Consider the following 21,451-nt stretch of genomic DNA (forward strand, 5'->3'; position numbering starts at 1 on the left):
CTCCACAACCTCTCCAACATTCGTTGTTTCCTGCCTTGTCAATTTTTGCCATTCTAACTGGTATAAGGTGGTATCTCAATGTGGTTTTGATTTGAATTTCCCTGACGGCTAATGATGATGAACATTTTTTCATGTGTCTGTTAGCCATTTGTATGTCTGTTCATGTCTTCGGCCCATTTTTTGACTTGATTATTTGTTTTTTGGGTGTTGAGTTTGAAAAGTTCTCTATAGATCTTGGACATCAGCCCTTTACCTGTCGTGTCATTTGCAAATATCTTCTTCCATTCTGTGGGTTGCCTCTTTGTTTTGTTGACTGTTCCTCTGCTCTGCAGAAGCTTTTTATCTTGATGAAGTCCCAAAAGTTCATTTTTGCTTTTGTTTCCCTTGCCTTTGGAGACGTGTCTTGAAAGAAGTTGCTGTGCCCGATGTTGAAGAGGTTACTGCCTATGTTCTCCTCTAGGACTTTGATGGATTTCTGTCTCACATTGAGGTCTTTCATCCAGTTAGAGTTTATCTTTGTGTATGGTGTAAGCGAATGGTCAAGTTTTATTATTCTGTATATAGCTGTCCAATTTTCCCAGCACCACGTATTGAAAAGACTGTCTTTTTCCCATTGGACATTTTTCCTGCTTTGTTGAAGATTATTTGACTATAGAGTTGAGGGTCCGTATCTGGGCTCTCTATTCTGTTTATGTGTCTGTTTTTGTGCCAATACCATGCTGTCTTGGTGATCACAGCTTTGTAATATAGCTTGAAATCAGGAGCTTACTTTTAAAATCCATGCAAATTGCTTGAACTATTAATGGATGGAAAGTAATTATTGTGACGTATGTGTTGAAATGACAAGCCAGAGATTTTAGAACAGTAATACATTTTTGCCTACCATAAGTTCTAGACTCAAGCACCACACTATGAGGTGGAAACATACCTACTCAGGTCCAGCTTTTTCCCTTGTACAAAGATGACCAATTCTTCTTCTACATGGGAAGTCAGACCATGCTGTATATTTTAGAGGTTTAAAATACTTAACTATGTCTTAATTACACATCTAATAAATTCAGTGACTTCAAAAGTACAGACCAAAAAAAAACTCCTAATTCTACCAACCTCTTTTGAAACTATGATGCTTATCTTTCCAGACTTTTTTCTACATGTACATGGAAGACTACTAAAAATACATGTAAAGCTAAATAAAACAGAATCATGTATGAGGTGCCTCCAAAGAGAGCACCCAAAAGCTGATAACTCTTTCCCTGCCAAAGTGATGAACAAGTTGAGAAAAATAAAATATCACTGCTATTACAAATAGAAGCTGTAGGTATACTAGACAAATGGGCTTGCTGATAGTGAACCTCAGAGGTGGGCATGCTTTAGCACTAGACAGAGACTGACCTCTCCCTGCAGAGGTAAGCCCCTGCACAGCTTATATGATAGAGGAGGAGATGAAAAATCACTCAACGGCTGTAGAAAGACTAGCTAGCTCCTACACATCAATGAAGTGCATTCGTAGGGCTAACTACTCTCAAATTTACCAATCAGATAAGTCATTACATCAAAGATGAAGTGACTTAAAGGAGCAAGAGCAGACTCAGGGTGACACTAATGGAATTCCCTTCTCAAGAAGGAAACCAGAAGTAGAGAAAAAGTATTTCCCACTAATACTTGTGATCATACTAAATATATCATTTGCTAAGCTGCATTTCGACTTATATAAACATCTATGTTCATTAATATAAACCTATACCAATACTTTTTAATAACTGCATGCTGTATCATTATATACACAGTGGCCACAAAGTACCTCCTCAAGCTAGTGAGAAGTTATCAACACACTGTGATTTTAAATCCCTAAGGCTCTCTGTTATACTCACTGGTATCATTATACATATTGATGCCCCCACAGAATAAATGTAAAGTAATTAAAAGAGGTCAGGATTTCATGCAGAAGCCCTTCTACAGATGCTGCATAGCATAAATACTTTGTCTATTATATGTCTCTGCCCCACCTCTCTTCCTCTCCTCAACCCCCAAAATGAATGTAAGCTCCATGACGGCAGGAATTCTTTGTTTTGTTTACTACTATTATTTCTAGTGCATAAACCAGTATCTGGAGCACACAGTAGGGTACTGAGCAAACAGTGGTTTGAAGAATAAATGAATGATGGTTGCTCCTCCATATCCTATTACCCTGGGCACAATGATGCCCAATGTGGTACCACTGAAGTCTGTACAAAGTTTTGGACCAGTAAGAGCTTCTGGATCAGCAAGTTTGCTAAGCAAACATCCAAAGGGGCTGCATAGGATCAAACTTCACTAGCAACATCACGTGGCAACAAAAGGCAATAGCACTAGTGGGCTTTATAAGGTTCCAGTTCCCTGCTTATTTACTAAAGAGGAATGACAAGACCTTTGGAACTCTCAACCAAGAGACAAGGTAAGTATGGAAAGGAATGTCTCAAGAAGGAAGCAAAGGGCTTCTTGTGCTGTGATATATAGGTAACTTTGATCTAGAGTCTGAAGAGCAAATCACATGTATTATATGTGACTTGCCAGCTTCATGCTCATCTTTTCTTTGCTTTTAAGCTCTTTTTGTTTTTGATAGGGTTTTGTTTTTGCTGTACAGATCATTCTTTCTTTCTATAGTATCATTTGGTACAGTGTTTAGAACTACCTGAAGATTAAATATTCACCTATATTATCTTTTGTATCTGTATTATTTCTCTTTTATAGATAAATCTTTAGTCTCTCTGGAATTTCATTTGGCACATGGAATGAAGTAGGGACAGAAAAATATTTTACTAATTATTTGTCAGTAGTTCCAACATCAAGGATCTATCATTTCCTCTTTGACCTGTGAAGCCAGCATCATCATTTACCAAATTTTGTCAGTACACATATGCATGAGTACAAAGAACTGAGTCTGATTTTAGACCATCTAATAACCTATTATTGATAAAACTCAACTTTTAATGATTATTTCTTCAATTTCAGCCTGTGATACACAATTAAATGTGACACCTATTAAAAACCTACCAAAAACGCTTCCAACAATTTCAAAAATACCTAAACGATATTTTTTACTTGATTTAATTTTTATAGAAAATGGAAAAATCCTGATTTGAATACTCTATCCAGCATAGTTTATGCTCTACAAATACAGGATTCACAATTACTCTTTTAAAAAAGTAAAAAATCTGAAGACTTTATAATGGCCTGCCAAAAAGGACTTCATTTTTCAAGCGAACTAAATAACAGTTAAATTATGTACTTAAACTCCTGAAAAAAATTTTAAATATTATAATTAAGGAACCATTCTTGTACAGCATTGTCACTTTGCCCAGTGTTGGGGCCATACCTCACATTATCCTGTGTCAAATGCATAGAGAGGGGAGAGAGTTTAAAAAGCCCTCCTGGGGCCTACATGCTAAATTTCCAGGGTTTGGTGGGTGTAAGTCAAAATGTTTCATCACCAGGTTTTGATTACTGCATATAAAGAGCCTCAAATACACTGAAATATTTCACAAAGATTCTAACAATATCACATTCAGTCCATCAATACCTATAAAGAACAAAAAGGCGCCCCCTCTACACAGTGCATTATGTTCAGCATACAACTTTAAAAAGAATTCAAGTCTACCATAAAACTTTTAATGAAATAGGCTCTACCAGTAATTTTTAAAACTTAATTATATAAAAGAAAAATGCTCATAAGACATCTATAATGCTCCTCTTACTATGTTTGGAAATAAAAACTCATGACTGGTCTGCTTCCAACCACAGCAGAGTATCTGCTACCAGATTTGTTATTCTACCAAAAACAAGTACAAAACAGGCCACAATATATGAGGCAACTATTTTCAGGAAATGAATAACAGGCAGTGCAGGTCTGAGATCTCTGAGGGAAGGGAAATATGAAGGCCCCACGATGGCCCAAGATTTTGCCTGGGAACACTTTCCTGTCCCAACACAAGGGGAACTAGCCCAAGCAGAGCAGCTGGGATAAACAGACCAAATATCTGAGCACCAAATTTCTGGGATTTAACATGGGTCCCTTGGTCAAGGGCTAGGCTATTTGAATCTCTATGAAGTCTAGCAGAGATCACCTACTATCGGGCTGAAATGTTTGGCAGTGCAGGGAGGGAGTCCTTGGAGTTCCTGCTTATTATGGACTGAACGTTTGTATCCCCACAAAATTCAGATAATCAAGACTCAACCTACAGTGTTGCTGTATCTGGAGACTGAGCCTTTATCTAAAGGTTAAAGGAAGTCATGAGGGTGGGGCCCTGATCCAATAGGATTAGTATCCTAATAAGAAGAGACAACATGGAGCTCACTATATCTCCATACAAGCACAAAGAAGAGGTCATGTGAGCACACAATGAAAAGGCAGCCCTCTGCAATCCAAGGGAAGAGACATTTCATCAGACACCAACCCTACTGGGACCTTGCTCTTGTTCCAGTCTCTAGAACTGTAAGAAGATAAACTTGTTGTTGAATTCATCTAATTCAAGGCATTTTGTTATAGAAGCCGAAGTGGAATAATACTCCCCCCAACTAGAGTAGAGAGAACATTTCAGGCATTCAACTGAAACACAAAAAGAAAGTAAAGGTCCCCTGTAATTTAGTTCAATATCAAAATAGGCCTGTCTCACAAAGAAAACCAAACCTAACAAAAACCTAAAAGATCCCCCCCATAATATAACTACTTGAAAGAACAAAATTCAACACTCTTTAAAGAAAGACAACAGAACCTAGCCTCCTTACAAAGAATAATCATCACCAACAGCATAATATAAAAAATCACCAGTATATGAAAAAGTATCCCATAATCAAAATATAATAATAAAAAAGATAATAGCATAACTCAAATATCAGAATTAGCAAAAAAAAAAAAGTACTTTATAGCAGGTATTATCAAGAACTTAAAGCAAAAGGTGGTCATAATAAGTAAGTAGATGGTGAGTGCTCAGCAGAGCAAAGGAAACTATAAAATTAGAATTTCTCGAACTAAAAAGTAGGATTATCAATTAAAAAAATTCACTAGAGATGGGCTTCAAAACAGACTGGAGACTGCAGAAACAGTGAATGTAAAGAAAAATCAATAGCAGTTATCAAATTTGAAGAATAAAATAATTTTAACTGAACAGTCTCAGTATAATACTAACTTTTTAAACTTGCTATGTAACAAATTACTCCAAGTTAGTAGTTTAAAACACCACTCATTATTACCTCATAATCCTATAGTTAAAATCTAGGTATGCTTGGCTGGGTTCTATGCTCAGAGTATTACAAGACTTCTTATTGGGGGGTTTGGTGTTACTTAACTAAAACATGATAACCAAATTCACACATACTGGAACTATATAAAGTGAGGACTATCTGTACATGAAAGCAGAGTTAAAATCTTTCCTCAAATGTGTACGGAACTATCAAAACCTGGAAATAATCTAGGACAATATACACAGCATATTCTCTAAATACAATGTTGTTTTGTTTTGTTTTGTTTTAATCAGACCAAGTATAATACCCAACCACATGGAAATTGATAATCAGGACATATAAATAATTAACATTATAATAGCAATATACAAATTTGTTATAATTAGTATACAACATATCAGGATCTTTTTTCTTTTTTAAAGATTTCATTTATTTATTTGTCAGGGAGAGAGCAAGCACACAAGCTGGGGAAGCAGCAGGTGAGGGAGAAGCAGGCTCCCCGCTGAGCAAGGAGCCCAATGCGGCATTCAATCCCAGGACCCTGGGATCATGACCTGAGCTGAAGGCAGACGCTTAACCGACTGAGCCACCCAGGCGTCCCAACATATCAATATCTTGAGACATGACTCAAGCAATGCTTAGATCTTAGAGGAAAAATTGTCTTTTATGTATTAATATGAAAAAGACTAATTATTTTTATACCTTAAAATTATAGTAAGAGTTTAGGAGAAAACTGGAAAAAATTTTTTTTCAATAGTTTCTAGCAATAAACTAGAAAATGGAAAGTAAGTAAATGACTAGAATTCATTTTTGGCATCTAACAGGAAACTACAGCTCACAGCTTTTACTAAAGATACAAAAGTGTTCTTTCTTTGGACCAATTCATTATGAACTAAATAATTATTATATTTTTTATCTTTTTTTTTAAGATTTTATTTTTATTCATTTGACAGACAGAGACAGCGAGAGAGGGAAAACAAGCAGGGGGAGTGGGAGAGGGAGAAGCAGGCTTCCCGTGGAGCAGGGAGCCCGATGCAGGGCTCAATCCCGGGACACTGGGATCATGACCTGAGCCGAAGGCAGATGCTTAATGACTGAGCCACCCAGGCACCCCTAAATAATTACTGAAAATGTAGGAGAGCCAATTCTTTCTAGTTTATAAATAAGTCATACATGTTTAATGATTAAAATAATGATATATACTTGTTATTAAGTTTCTAGACCACACAATTTTTGTGTAAATTTAGACTAAAGTATTTATGTCCAAAAACCTCAACCTGATAGATAATAAATATTTCATCATTTTCTCTGACTTTAATAACAACCAAACTTAGCATTCTAGAATATCTGGGTTTAGCATACATTTTCTCATTTACTCCTCCCTCCTTATTTAATGTTTTGGTTTGTTTGGGTGTATTTCATTGAAGAGAATCTTTAGTTTATTCTGGGGAAAGCAGTAATATAAATTCTACCTTAAAATAAACTGTTCATTACCTTTTTTTTTTTACACTGTTCATTATCTTTTAAAATGAAAACCAACTTAACAGCTCTGAGTACTGAATGGTAGGTAATAACTGAATTAAGAACCGTAATAGCTTCAAAACATTTTATATATGCTAAACCACTTACACTTCAATCAAATGAAGTAAGGATTCCCCATTTTATAGATGAGGAAACAGACACAGAAAACTAGTGCAAGGACATACAGCTAGTAAGTAGTTAAACAGGGACTTCAGTCTGGGGCATCTGACTCAGGGTATCCTCAAACTGCTGCTTGAGCACAATTTTTGTTCAAAACTGCTAAAGTGGGGCGCCTGGGCGGCTCAGTCGTTAAGCGTCTGCCTTTGGCTCAGGTCATGATCCCAGGGTCCTGGGGTCGAGCCCCGCATCCGGCTCCCTGCTCCGCAGGAAGCCTGCTTCTCCCTCTCTCACTCCCCCTGCTTGTCTTCCTGCTCTCACTATGTCTCTCTCTGTCAAATAAATAAATAAAATATTTTTAAAAAAACTGCTAAAGTAACTCTTCCCAACAAGTTAGTTTTCAGTTTCCCTATGTACAAATATTTTAAACATACTGAATAGGGCAAATGCAAATTCAAGTCTTGTTTATAAGGAAAGGATCATCTAACTTACATCCACATCATCTAAAAATACAATACATTTAAGAGCTTCTCAATCTGGTGGAATACAGAAGAGTGACAGTCTTTTGATTTCATACTTCACCACTAGCATTTTTGGGGGGCACATAGGACAGTTAGGAAGGAGGGGAAAAACCACATCAAAATCATCCTTTACTGCCTTGTAATACTGTAAACCATCTATTAAAAAGGCAAAAGGTCTAGGACCAGCCTTTATATTCCTGCAAGTTCACTTTCTTCCTGGCTGATACTTCCAACACGCCCTCTCTAAACCTGTCAGGTGACACCCATGAACCCTCCCAACTCCACAAAATGGGCATGCTCATTTCCACAAACACTCTTACATCAGGGAATAGGGAAGAAACAGAAATGTAGTTAAGCATAATTTTTATTGTAATAGACCTATCAGGAAGCTTCATAGCTTCCTGCAAGATATCCTGCAAGATGGCTGGAGAAAGGGAAAAATGAGTCTCCAAAGTAGCTAAAATGTCATAGATGGAAAATCAAAAGCAGTTAGACAGGGGATCACATGACCTCTGCAAAAAACTGAGGAAATCATGATGCACATTCTGCATGCATCTGTGAAGTACACATATCACCCATTAAATACTGACGACCTGCCTTCTATACACCCAGCTCTGAAACTAACTTACTAGCCTAAGGTCTCTAGGTAGTACATCTTGGCTCAGATTCAAATCTGAATCCATGTTCTTATTTGGAGATTAAAATGGCTGCCATGCTTAAAAGAGGAGTTGTGAAAATTAAATGAAAAGAAAAATGGATGAAACACTTAAAAATAGATACTTCAAAAAAGAGGTTATTCGTTTATTTGTTTATTTATTGTAAGTAAGCCCCACACCCACCATGGGGCTTAAACTTACAACCCCAAGATCAAGAGTTGCATGTTCTACTGACTAAGCCAGCTAGGTGCCCCTCAAATAAATTTAAAGGTGTCCAACATCAATAGTCATCAGATAAATGCATATTAAAACTACAATGAGATAACACTAGAATGACTAAAATTCTTAAAAGTACACCACCAGGTACTGACAAATTTCTGACATGAAATTGAAGTAATATGAGCTAAAAACAAGTAGGTGGTACACTTCAGAACACTGATTTTCAGAGGGCATTGTCTGATACATGTCACACTGACCTTCTTAGGTTCAATCCCTAAACTAAATACAAATATTTATTCACTATCAAGTTGAGTAACAGAGCTTAGTAAGACAACAATGTCAAAAAAAAAGTTCTTCCCCTTCAACCCTCAAGGGCATAGCACTAAGTAGGAAAACCAAAACATGCACTGCTAGATTTAAGCAGAGCTTTTAGAAGAGAATGTTAAGATAATTCATCCCATGACACATGAAAGCAAAAGAAGCTGCTTCAGATAATAAAAAAATCCCTTTTAGTTCACATGACCTAAATCCTGAGTCTCTACAATTCTCATGTTGCATGTGAAAACTAATAAACAAATGCTTCATAAAAGAGTATTTACTGACCAAAGAGTCTGTCGAGTTTTTAGCTACGATAAAAATTTCACTAGCAAACAAACTTTTCATCCTATATGTTGCTATCATTTAAAAATTATATTAAATAGGGTTACTGTACATAATAAAAATTTTTAATTCATCATTTCCCTTCATGCTTTTATAAAAGACCTATTAAAAAACAACTTCTGAGATTGCATTAAAAGTCAGTCAGAACTGTAAATACTTCATGGGATCTCCAGTTTTCGACCTTCTTTAACTAGAGGAAACTAAAGAAAATCTTCCTTGAATGGAACAGTGATAGCTGTCACAAATAAGTCTCAGTGGTAAAGAAATATTAAGTGTTCCACAGAGTGTCGTAGGAGAGGTGCTTATCCTTCAGACATCAGCAGTTATAGGTCCATTAAAAAAATTTAGAAAGACAATTACAATATTATTTCACTCATATGTGGAATTTAAGAAACAAAACAGATGAACGTATGGAAAGGGGGAAAAAGGGGGGAAAAAGAGGGAAACTATAAGAGACTCTTTGATAGAGAACAGAGGGTTGATGGAGGGAGGTGGGTGGGAGATGGGTTAGATGGGTGATGGGTATTAAGGGCACTTGTTGGGATGAGCACTGGGTGTGGTATGTACGTGATGAATCACTGAATTCTACTCCTGAAACCAATATTGCACTGCATGTTAACTGACTAGAATTTAAGAAAAAATTAAAAAATAGTAATGTTAAGGGTAGTCTAAAAGATGGGAGCAAGATTTATTACTCCAAGACTTGAAGATGCCAATAAGCCAATGTGAACATCAGTCCTAAAAAGTAAAGGACGAGGGAAAAGGATGAGCAATATCAAAATGTCTCCGGTTTCTAGAAACAAGATTCTCACCAAGGGGGTTTGACAAATGTTGCTGATTGACGGATAACTGAAATAGGAAAGAAGACTATGAGCAAAAATATTTTTAGACACTTTGTAGAAGACAGGGCACCTGGGTGGCTCAGTTGGTTGAACGTCTGACTTCGACTTAGGTCATGATCTCAGGGTCCTACGAGTGAGCCCCGTGGCTGCTCAGCGGGGAGTCTGCTTGCTTGTCCTTCTCCCTCTGCCCCTCCCCCCCAACTTGTGCCCTCTCTCCATCTCTCAAATGAATAAACAAAATCTTAAAAACAAACAAAAAAAGAAACAAAACTTTGTAAAAGACAAAGTGAAAAACCAAAAGGAGGGGGAAGGGAGAAGGTTAGATTTGGGGACACAAGGCAACCAAGGAAAGAAAAAAAATAACAGGAGATTTTAAAAAAACTATATATCCTTAAGTTTTATTTTGATATCTAAGTGATAGATGGTTAGAATTATAAGTTGTCAAGTAACTGGAGTTTGATATTCTATACTACATACTATAAACAAGGTCCACTCTTGTAACACTTAAAACACCCTTAAGGTTCTTTCACTTAAACAAAAAAAGCAGCATAGGGACACATCCACCTAAGAACACAGCTATAGTATTATGTTGCATATTTACTTGTTTCTACAAGTACAATCACCCTCTTGCCCTCTTGCCTTACTTTCAAACTGTAATCTAAGTAAACTTAGAACTAATTATAAGGAATAAAACATTTACTTTTAATTATCAACATCATCAGTTCACAGGAAACAAAAATATAAATTACAATGCCTTTTCTCTTAAATGCTAAAAGAGCATAAAAAAATTCCCTTTTATGATTATAGCACTCTGATCATAAACCCATATGAAAGAACAAGGTCCAAAAACAGCTAAGACTATGAAAATGAAGAAAAACAAAACAGGGGAACTTGCCCAAGGCCACTGACATTTAAATGTGGTATTGGTGGCAGAATAGAGAACAGTGTAGAAGGACCAAAAGCAGAGACACAGGCTTCATACAAGGAATGTACTGTATGAAAGACTGTCCCAAAATCATGGGGAAAGAACAATTCAGTAAGTAGTGATTAGACAATAAATTACTGTCTACTATAGCTGATTATCCAACCAAATTCCTCCTCAGACCCTACACAAATATCAAGTCCAGGTGGATTAAAGACCTAACTGTGAAATTCAAAACTCTAAAAATCTTTCAGAAAAAAATATGACAAGATCCTCATAACCTCAGGGTAGAGAAGGCTTAAAATAAGAAAAATGAAATCAAGAAAGATAGTACCAATGAATTAAAACTTAAATTTTCTTGGGGCGCCTGGGTGGCTCACTTGGTTAAGCATCTGCCTTCGGCTCAGGTCATGGTCTCTCATTCCTGGGATGGAGTCCCACTTGGGCTCTCTGCTCAGCAGGGAGTCTGTTTCTCCCTCTCCCCCTCCCCGCCCCCGTTCGTGCATACTCTCTCTCTCTCTCAAATGAGTAAAGTCTTTAAAAAAATCCTAAATTTTCTTAATAAAAGACATCAGAAAATAAAAAGCAACAAACTGAGACACATATTCGCAATTCACACAACCAACAAGAGATTAGGAGAGAATGTATAAGGAACTCTAAAATTCAGTAAGACAAAATAATCCAACACAGTAGTAAGTAAAAGTAACAAGCAGGTAATTTACAGAAAAAGAAAACAAAACCACGAAATATGTGAAAAGATGCTCAACTTTACTGGCAATGAAGCTGAAATGAAAACACTGCCCTATTTCACACCCATCAACTTGGAAGAGGTTTAAAAATATGACAACACCCAGGGTTTGTAAGGATGTGGAACAAGAAAGAACTTCACTGCCACTGTTGGTGGGAGTAAAATCTTCCACATGCACTTGGAAAGACAGTTCTGCACTAATATTTTGCAAGTCTGCACTATCTGTATTTTTTTTAAAGATTTTATTTATTTGAGAGAGAGAGAGAGAATGAGAGAGAGAGAACACATGAGGGGGGGAGAAGCAGACTCCCCGCCGAGCAGGGAGCCCGATGCGGGACTTGATCCCACGACTCTAGGATCATGACCTGAGCTGAAGGTAGTCGCTTAACCAACTGAGCCACCCAGGCACCCCGAACTATCTATACTTTAAATAACGAATTTACTTCAAGATATAATCCCTAGAGAATCTCTCACTCACGAAAACAAGAAAACATGGGTAAGAATTTTCACTGCACTGTTGTCTATGGCAAAAACCTGGAAAAAACTTCATATCCATCAAAAGGAGAATGAACAAATAATGTGGTATATCCATACAGTGGAATACCACACACAACTGTTAAAATTAATAAACTAAAGCTACAAATATGACAGAAATAATTCACAAAAATGGTGAATGACAAGATACAAATGACAAAGAATGACACTTTTTTATGAAGTTTAAAAACATGCAAAACAATACATATAGTATATTTGCCTGTGTGTTATTTGTATTATAAAATACAGTTGTATCTTTTTGGAGAGTGTTTAACTCTGAGAAGGGAGGAAAAAGAATGGGATTAGGAATAGAATAGGAAAAGAATAGCTGCTAAATATTCCAAAGAATTTCAACTCTATCTTGAATGTTTTCTTAAAAAAGATAAATAAAGTGTGGCAAAATATTAGGCTTGACAGAGTTGGCTGATAGGAAAAGGTCTTTATGTTACAGCCTGTACTTTATGCTAAAATACATCAATTAAAATGTGTAAGTATCTGAAGGCTTAAGGTTGTAAACAAAATATAGAAAGAAATTAACTATTAAAGTGATCATTCTCATCCATAACTAAAAAACTTAACTGTAATTTTTTGAAAAGATTAGAGCAACCTCATTGTGTTCAAGAATTGCCTTAAGTATGTAAATGTTATAAATTTGAACATAGTAAATTGTATTAAAGGAGTGCTATCAATATCTGTTTTTATGTAAGCATTTCTTTCTTTTTTTTTTTTTAAAGTAAGCTCTAAACCCACCCCGGGGTTTAAACTCAGGACTCCTAGATCAAGAGTTGCACGTTCCACCTACTGAGCCAGCAAGACCCCCCTATTAAGCATTTCTTATAAAATTTCACTGGAGAAAAAGATCCCTGGACCAAAAGCCCAAGCTACCTCACAGTTACATTCTTCTAACACAAGACAAAGATACAGCAATATAGCATTCAAATTTCACTTAAAAAGTCTTCTTTCAGTGCACCTGGGTGGCTTAGTTGGTTAAGAATCCAGTTCTTGATTTTGGCTCAGGTCATCATCTCAGATAGTGAGATCAAGCCCCCAAGTTGTGTTCCGCACTGGGTGTGGGGCCAGCTTCAGGTTCTCTCTCTCTCTCTCTCTCTCTCTCTCTCTCTCAATCCCTTTGCCTCTCCACCCCCCACCACTGCTCTCACAAATACAGAAATAAATCTTTTTTTTTTTTAAGTTTCCTTTCAAGATAAAAGTTCACACTTCAATCCACTATGTCATTAAATGTTTACAGAGGTGGAATCTGAGCTCAGCTTTGTGGGACATAAGTTAGTATATCTATAAGGAAGGCGATACTAAGGTTGTTGAAAAAAGAAAAAGGGTATCAGTAAGTAGAAAATGGCACAAAAGCAGAAAATGCCCCCCAAAAAGGTTGTCTGGCTTGACTAGGGAGAAAAAAGATGTGCAAGCAAGAACTGAACTAGAGTTGGAGAGAGAAAAGACAAGTCATGACTTGGGAAGCAATGTAGCGACACTAGAAAAATTGGCATAAAATATAAGGAAATGACATCTTCCTTTTTCACACTATCTACTCAATCTTCCTACTGTGGCTCTGTCCCTCATATTTCACTTTCCTCTTGAATTCTCTCAGAATGGCTGCCCCAATCAAGCTCCACCTCAAGAACCCTACATACCTACCTTAAGATGTGGATGTGGGGGGAGGATAGTTGGATGTGTGTAGATATGTTTTCTTTTTTTGCTCGACACAGCTTCAAAAGAATTTTATTGAACAAAGTAAAAATCCAGATTTGAAGAAATCAAATAAAATATTTAAAGAGCTCTAATGCTACCACAGCTAACATACCCTTCAGGGATTGTAGGATCTGACTCCAAGAAAAAAATAGGAGCCTGCTGGAGATCCTTACTTCCTAGCCTGTAGCCCGCTTCCATTTGACAAGTCATATACCATCATCAACTTATGAATGCCTCTGTAGACATCTTGACCCACTACAGCTTTTTGTCAAGGTCTCAGGGAAGAATTTCTTCCCCACATGAATGACATCAGACAAGAATGCTCGACCTCCAGTGCAACTGCATCGACAAAAGGAATGTGGTTTCATCTTTAAAAACCCTTCATTATAAAATGACCTTATCATACATATAGTTAGAGGTGGTTATTTCCTGCAGGCAGAATTGCTGTCAAAAAAAGGAGAAGGAGAGAGAGAGGATAATGTCAATATCTTTACAGAGAAAGCATGTGCCTGAAAGTCCTTGTTGTCTTTTCAGGGAACATGACTTGCACAAGCAGGCAGAAAGGCAGGCAGAGGGAGAGGAAGAAGCAGGCTCTCTGCTGAGCAGAAAGCCCAATGTGGGACTCGATCCCAGGACCCTGGGATCATGACCTGAGCCGAAGGCAGCCGCTCAACCAACTGAGCCACCCAGGCGCCCAGGGAAGATGACTTTTAAAGAAAGAAAGAATGTAAAGCATCTTGTGTATTCCCAGTACTATATTTATCACACTATATTACAATTATCATTTTACATATGTACACATTCTCCATTAGATTGAGAGTTCCTTGAGGGCAGGAACTCAATCTATTAATTTTGTGTTCCCAGAAATTAACACAACACAGATACACACAGTAATCATTCAATGATGTTTGTTGAATGAAAAGTGAACAGAAGAATAACAAAAAAAAACCCAATGGTAATAAAAATCTGATTGAATCAAAAAGGTTAAGTGAAAAGGCAATGACACTGCAAAGGAACATATTCCCGTAGACATCCCACATTAAATAATAACTTGCTTATATTACTTAACTATTTCAAATTAAAAGATTTCAGTTCTGAAAAATGTAATATATAACTTTTCTTCTGTGACATGGACTTAAGGTCAATTTAAACTCCATTGTATTTCACTCCACTTTTTCTACTAATTCCATTCACATGTCTATTTGTTTTAAAGATTTTATTTATTTATTTGAGAGAGAGAGCAGTGGGGAGGGGCAGAGGGAGAGGAAGAAGCAGACTCCCCACTGAGTGGGGAGCCTGATGATGCAGGGCTGGAACCTAGGACCTGGAAATCAGGACCTGAGCTGAAGGCCCATGCGACTGAGCCACTCAGGTGTCCCCCATTCACATGTCTAAAAGAAGTATTGGTGGGGGGCAACTGTGTGGCTCGGTTAAAGATCTGACTCTTGATTTCAGCTCAGGTCATGATCTCAAGAGTCATGAGATCGAGGCTGTGTTGGGCGCAGAGCCTACTTGAGATAGTCTCTCCTGCACCCCCCCTTAAGGAGAAAATGAGGAAGAAAAAGTAGTAGTAGTAGTAGTTGTTGTTGTTACTGGTGGGCCTCAATCAAACTTGACCTTTTATCCTCAAACTGTCTTTTGGATAGTGACTTCAATCATATTTGAACTAACAAGTCCTTGAAGCTGTGATTGGTGGCACTGCCAATGAAATAATCTATACACGGCAGTGTTTTCTGTTTGAACAGCAGTACCTCCTTTCCTAGAATATTAAACTGTGATCCACTAAGCCATACAAGGACCTTAGGAGTCACTGGGGGGAAAGCCAGTTTATTTTACCGTTCTTCTAGTGCCCAAAATACGCTCTCATATCCTATCATCTTTTTTCTCATTTCACAGTCACTAAAAACATCGCTCTTACAATTCCAACAAATAAGACAGTAGTTGTTCTAACTATTTTGAGATCCTAGGGCTTTCCTTTTCATACCCTAAGACAGAACATCTCGGAGCACTTGCGCCATCCATGGATAGAGTAACACTTCGAGGCTTTGTAGATAAATTCTGAAGCTGTGCTATCAGAGCTTGGACGCGTTTGTAGAGGAGCGAGGTGAAACAGGGCTTTCCTATTGAATGGAGGCAAGTCGAGGTCTCTAGTGTTGGGCTGCCTCAGACAGTAGGGTCATTCCACCACTGCATCATCTACAAGTTGGGGGAGGGGGTGGTGGTGAACCAATTGCAGACGGAGCAGGAAGTTTGTATCATCAACTCCGCAATTGCTTACTTGGTCCAGTCCCCAGCGAGCCATAGGCTCTTCCCTATTCCGGCGCTCGGAGAGGGGAAAAAAATCTTTTTTCGGGGACTCCAACCTCAGGTGTGCAAGAGGCACGCCCCAGGCCGCTAGCGACGCGTCAACGTAGCCCCCTGAAAAATCCGGGCGGCGAGGCAGCGGCACCGCCCCCTTCTCTCCCTTTGCTTGGCTTTCCAGTCCCCAGAGTCGCCGCCGCCCACTTTCTAGCACGACAAACAGCGGCCCGAGCCCGTGCCCACCACTTACCCACGTCTTGCTCGAAGGGGTTAGCGGTGAACAGAGGCATCTTTCCGTCGCCTGAGCCCTAATCGCTGCGGTCTGGCCGTGGGGCGGCGGCTGCTCCAGGCTGGGTGATCCACGGCCGCCGCTTCCTAGACGGCTCCGCTCCGACCGCGTCCTCGCACTTCCGCCACCGCACCTGCCCGGCTACCGCCTGACGGGCCAGCTCTGGGTCCGCACTCCACCCCCGCGCTCCGGCCTAATTCTCTTCCTGGGACGAGTTCCCACCGGCGTGCGTATCCTTTCAGCTCTCCTGTCGCCGCCGCCTCCCCGGAAAAGGCAGCAGCCATTGTCCCACACTTCCGTTGGGGGGGGGGGGCGGGGGGGGGTTGTCAGGCGGCCGCCGCGGCCACCTTTCCATCGCTAGGACCCCAGCAAGCCACGGAGCAGGGGACCTTCGGGGCCGGAAGTTGTCGCGCCTAGAACTGGGCGACCCTAGAGGCCCGGAAGCCGCCTTGCGGGCGGCGACACTGAAGGGGCGTGGTCGTGCGGCGTTTTCCGCGTTCAGAGAATCTCGTTCTCGCTCATTTAATTCGTTCCTAAAATGCAGTCTGATCCCTCGAGGGCGGACTAATGGCTGTGTTTGCGTCACAGTCCGGTTGCCCTGGAAACGGATGGAGCCTCGGCGTCTAACCCCTGTTGGAATAACCACCCTGGAAAGCAGTGGCCGAAGTAACTATAGCTCTGTGGGGATTCCCTAACTTTTCGCCCGGAAAACACTGCTCGACTCTGGGATTCCAAAGACGAATGAGGCACACACTTCCTGCCTTAAAGCTGCTGACAGTTCTTTAGGGCCAGTGTATAGCATGCGCAAGACAGTATATTACGATCCTGATAGGGGCCACAAATCAAATTTCCGTAGGAGCCAGCCAGTTAAGTGAATAGAAAAGTGCAGGTGCGCTTTCCAACCACAAATTCCCTATCCCCCCCTTTTTTTAGTTTAAATGTATTTTATTTTTAGACAACCTACATGACATGTTTTTTTCTTAAAAACAACGCCTCCGCTCCAAATACATCAGGGTCAAAACAAACGAAGAGCTCAAGATGCCATCAGTCTCATCTGTTCAGGTCCTATCCCTCTTAACCCTGTCCCGGGCTTGCTCTATCTATAGCATTTATCACTTCCTAATATGTAATTATGTTTTCTGTCCCTCCTCTTTAGCATATAAACTCCATGACGAGTTTTGTTCATTGCTTTATCCCCAGCATCTAAAAGAGTGTCTGGCAAGTAATGGGTGCTCAATAAATATTTTTCCAATGTAGTTGTGACTCTCCAACTGAAAAACACATATCCAAAGATGGCAACTGCTAGTAAACTTTAGTCATTTGTTGAAGTGTGGGCCCTACTAGAACTTAAAATTTTTCAATGATTTTTAAATGTTAAGAATTATTTCCACATTTTGACAATGGGTCAAATAAAAGCATTTACAACCAGAGAACCCTTACACATGAAATAGTTCAGAAAGGTGGTTGCGTGTTCTATAAACTTGGTGCACAAATAAAGATTTGCAGGTGAAGGGAGCTGGTTTTCAAAAAAAAAAAAAAGCACTGAACCTAGGATGTTAAAAATATGTTTAGAGACTTTCTAGGATTAAGACTTAGAGTTGGAATGGAAAATAAGACCAGATAAAGAGGAAACAGATTGGGAAGAGCCTTCAAGAAGCTAAGATGTTTTAATTTTAGCATGTAAGGCCCTAAATACTCATTTAAAGATTTTTTTAAGTTTTTTTCTTTGTTTTTTGTGGGTTTTTTTTTTTTTTTTTTTTTTGACAGAGAGAGAGAGAGACAGGAGAGAGGGAACATAAGCAGGGGGAGTGGGAAAGGAAGAAGCAGGCTTCCCACTGAGCAGGGAGCCCGACATGGGGCTCGATCCCAGGACCCTGGGATCATGACCTGAACTGAAGGCAGACGCTTAACGACTGAGCCACCCAGGGGCCCCTCATTTAAAAATTTTGAGCAGCAGAGTAACATACTAAAAAAAAGTATCTGGATGGTAATCTGACATCAGCATGCACCATGTATCTGAAATAGCAGAATCTCACAGAACAGTTTAGCAGGTTATTGCAGCGCTTGAAAGCCTTTAGAAGAGATATTGTAGAAGAGCTTGTACTAAGAACAAAGGTCTGAGGATTAGCCTTTGGAAAGCATTCACATTTTAAAGACACTTCTCACCTTGAATGGCAAGCATACTCAAGAATCTATAGGTATTTACCTTTCTCTGTGTGTACCCAGTCTCTTGGTGAGTTCCTTCAATTAGCAAATTTCTAAATAGTCACTAAGAGCCAGACTCTGTGTTAGAAACAAGAGGATACAAAGATTGTTTATTGCAACTTCACCTGATGAAGTTGATGAAGAATTAAAAGATATGTCACTGACAGCTCACAAATTCTGCTTTGTAAAGAAATGCAACTTTTACATTTTTCTGTAATATAACCTTTTTTGTCCCCCTGTAACAGGGGATCCCTGGTAACAGAAAATAACCTTATCAATTTCAGTTCAATTCAGTTCTTTAGGGTTTTCTTGGTTATTTTGGGTTTACACTCAACAGATCTAGAATATCCTTACCTCAGAGCACGTTCCCTGAACATATACTGAGATCCATCCCCAGCCAGGTGTGTTCTTCCAATTCTGCCAGTGCGTGTTTGGTGAACAACCTTTTTTATTCCAAAACAGGGACAGTGCTCCCCCAGTAAGGCCATGATGAAAGTTGACTCTAGTTATTGGTCTGGAAACACTGGAGATAGTTGTGGCAAATCTTCAAGGAATCTAGCATCTTGAAAGGCATCTTCTCAGGTGAGACTTCTCCATGGTTTTCAAAGGGAGGTCACTATCCGATAGCAAGGGCAAGTGACCCTAGATCTCAGGGTCTCATTATTCTCCCTTCTGGGCCCTGACTTTAGTTTAGGAGACATGCTATGGGTTATGAATTCAATCTTCTAAATTCTGCTACTCTCACAGTTGCATCCTGAGTTTGATTTTTTTTTTAACTACAATCTGTCCCTGTGGCTACAGTAAATAAAGCGCTTGCATTCTCTCGCTCACTCTCTCTCATTTTTTTCTTTGTGTTTCAGTTTAGATAATCTCCCTCTCTCTCTTTCTGATGAATGGTATAGTCTTTTTTATGAATTTCCAAAGCATTTTGTTTGAGTGTTACTTTTTTTTAAATTTCTTGTTAACATATAATGTATTCTTTGTTTCAAGGGTACAGGTCTGTGATTCATCAGTCTTACACAATTCACAGTGCTCACTATAAGTACATACCCTCCCCAATGTCCATGACCAAGCCACCCCATCCCTTCTGAGTGTTACTTTTTTAATAATTTTTTTTTATTTTGGAATAATTTTAGATTTACAAAGATAGTATAAAGAGTTCTCATTTACCCCTCACCCTGTTTCTCCCATTGTTAAGATCTTACAGTTCCATGATACATTTGTCAAAGCTAAAACACCAACATTGGCTCATTGCCATTAACTAAACTCCAAACTTTATTTGGATTTTACCAATGTTTACATTAATGTCCTCTTTTTTTCCCCAGGATCCAATCCAGCTGTGTCAAGGTTCCCCGAGACCACCCCCAAGTTTAATGATTTGCCAGGACTCAGGAATCAGCATTTGGTCATCCTCATGACTATGATTTATTACAATGAAAGGATACAAAACAAAATCAGCAAAGAGAAATGGTACCTGGGGTAAGTCCAGAAGTACAAGCTTCCAAGAGTCCCCTCTCAGTGGAGTCACACAGGACATGTTTAATTTCTTTAGCAACAAGTTGTGATAACCAGAAATGTTGTCTGCTGGAAAGCTCATTGCACATTCAATGCCTAGGATTTTTATTAAGGGCTAGTCACCCAGGTACCCTCTAGCTAACAAGCACCCAAATTTCTAGACTCTCAGAAGGAAAGCAGGTGTTCACCATAAACTGTATTGTTTGTACAAACAGTTTGGGCACCATGAGCCATACTTATAAGGGAATTGTGGGAACTCTCCCAAAATCTAAGTTCCCAGCCTCCAGTCAAGGGCCAACCTTGCAAGCAGGCCTTTCCAAGGATAGCAATCTCAAGACTGCTTTGTTAACTCTTTCTTTTTTAAGATTTTATTTATTTGTCAGAAAGAGAGAGAGAGAGAGAGCACAAGCAGGGGGAGGGGCAGAGGGAGAGGGAGAAGCAGACTCTCCTGCTGAGCAGGGAGCCCACTGTGGGGCTCTATCCCAGGGCCCTGGGATCAAGACCTGAGCCAAAGGCAGACGCCCAACTGACTAAGCCACCCAGGCATCCCTGTTAATTCTTTTCTGCATACCAGGGTAGCACATTTCATTTAGTTGTCATGTGTCCCTAGTCTCCTCTGATTTGTGGCAATTTCTTAGTCTTGTTTTTCATGGCCTTGATAGCCTTGAGGAGTGGTGATCGGATATCCTATAGACTGTCCCCGAATCTAGGTTTGTCTGATGACTTTTTCATGCTTAGATGAGTGTTATGGGGTTTTGGAAAGAATACCTCTGAGGTGAGGTGTCCTCATCACATCATTGTAGGGTATACATGATATTCACATGATTTCTGCTGATGGTAACTGTTCAGCACTTCAAAATGTACCATTTGCCAAGTTCTTCCATTTTATAGTTAATATTTTTCCCTTTCCCTACTCTAAGGAAGCAGGTTACTGAGTCTAGGCCATCCTCAAAGGAAAGGGAGGGAATTAAGCTTCACCTTCCATGTCCCTTTGATGTGTCCCTATTCTTTTTTTTTTTTGAGCATTTCTTTACTTTCTGGTACCACAATGCTTCAGTCTCACCTTGTATTTTCTCTTTCTCAGTCTTAAATCAAACATTTCTCAAAGGAACCCTTGTTCTGAAAGTCTCTTTAAAGGCTGCCAGGGATGATTTCTAGCTTTCATGATATGCCTTGAGTAGATAGCTGGCTAACATGAGCTTGTCCTTTCCTTCCTATAACACATTAATAATAATTAACAAAAACCAGCCAACTCCACAGTTCTTATAATTGTCCTTATCTTTCTCAAATGCTGGAGCTATTATAAAAGCCAGTGCATGCCCTTCTACCAATACTTTTCCCCAATTTACCATGGTCTTAGTAATTGTGATGGTACAGAAGTCGTTTTCAAATTTGGCATTCATCAGAACCAGTGGGAGGGCTTGTTAAAGACACGAATTGCTGGACCCCACTCCATAGTTTCTGATTTAGTAAG

The 21,451-nt window shown here is 39.2% G+C and overlaps 1 protein-coding gene across 3 annotated transcripts in view; it reads right to left on the minus strand.

Annotated features, from left to right (window-relative positions):
* Positions 1–16,537, minus strand: part of STAM2 (signal transducing adaptor molecule 2) — a 48,134-nt gene extending 31,597 nt beyond the window's left edge. For 2 of the 3 annotated variants that reach the window (XM_027589854.2, XM_027589853.2), the window contains exon 1: positions 16,219–16,537. In XM_027589854.2, coding sequence (XP_027445655.1) covers positions 16,219–16,258 — 40 coding nt within the window. In that variant the 5' untranslated portion in view covers positions 16,259–16,537. The remainder of the gene's footprint in view (positions 1–16,218) is intronic. The other variant, XM_027589852.2, reaches the window with a different exon arrangement.
* Between the last annotated feature and the right edge of the window lie 4,914 nt (positions 16,538–21,451).

Source organism: Zalophus californianus, chromosome 3 (genome assembly GCF_009762305.2).
Source record: "Zalophus californianus isolate mZalCal1 chromosome 3, mZalCal1.pri.v2, whole genome shotgun sequence".
Lineage (NCBI taxonomy): Eukaryota > Metazoa > Chordata > Mammalia > Carnivora > Otariidae > Zalophus > Zalophus californianus.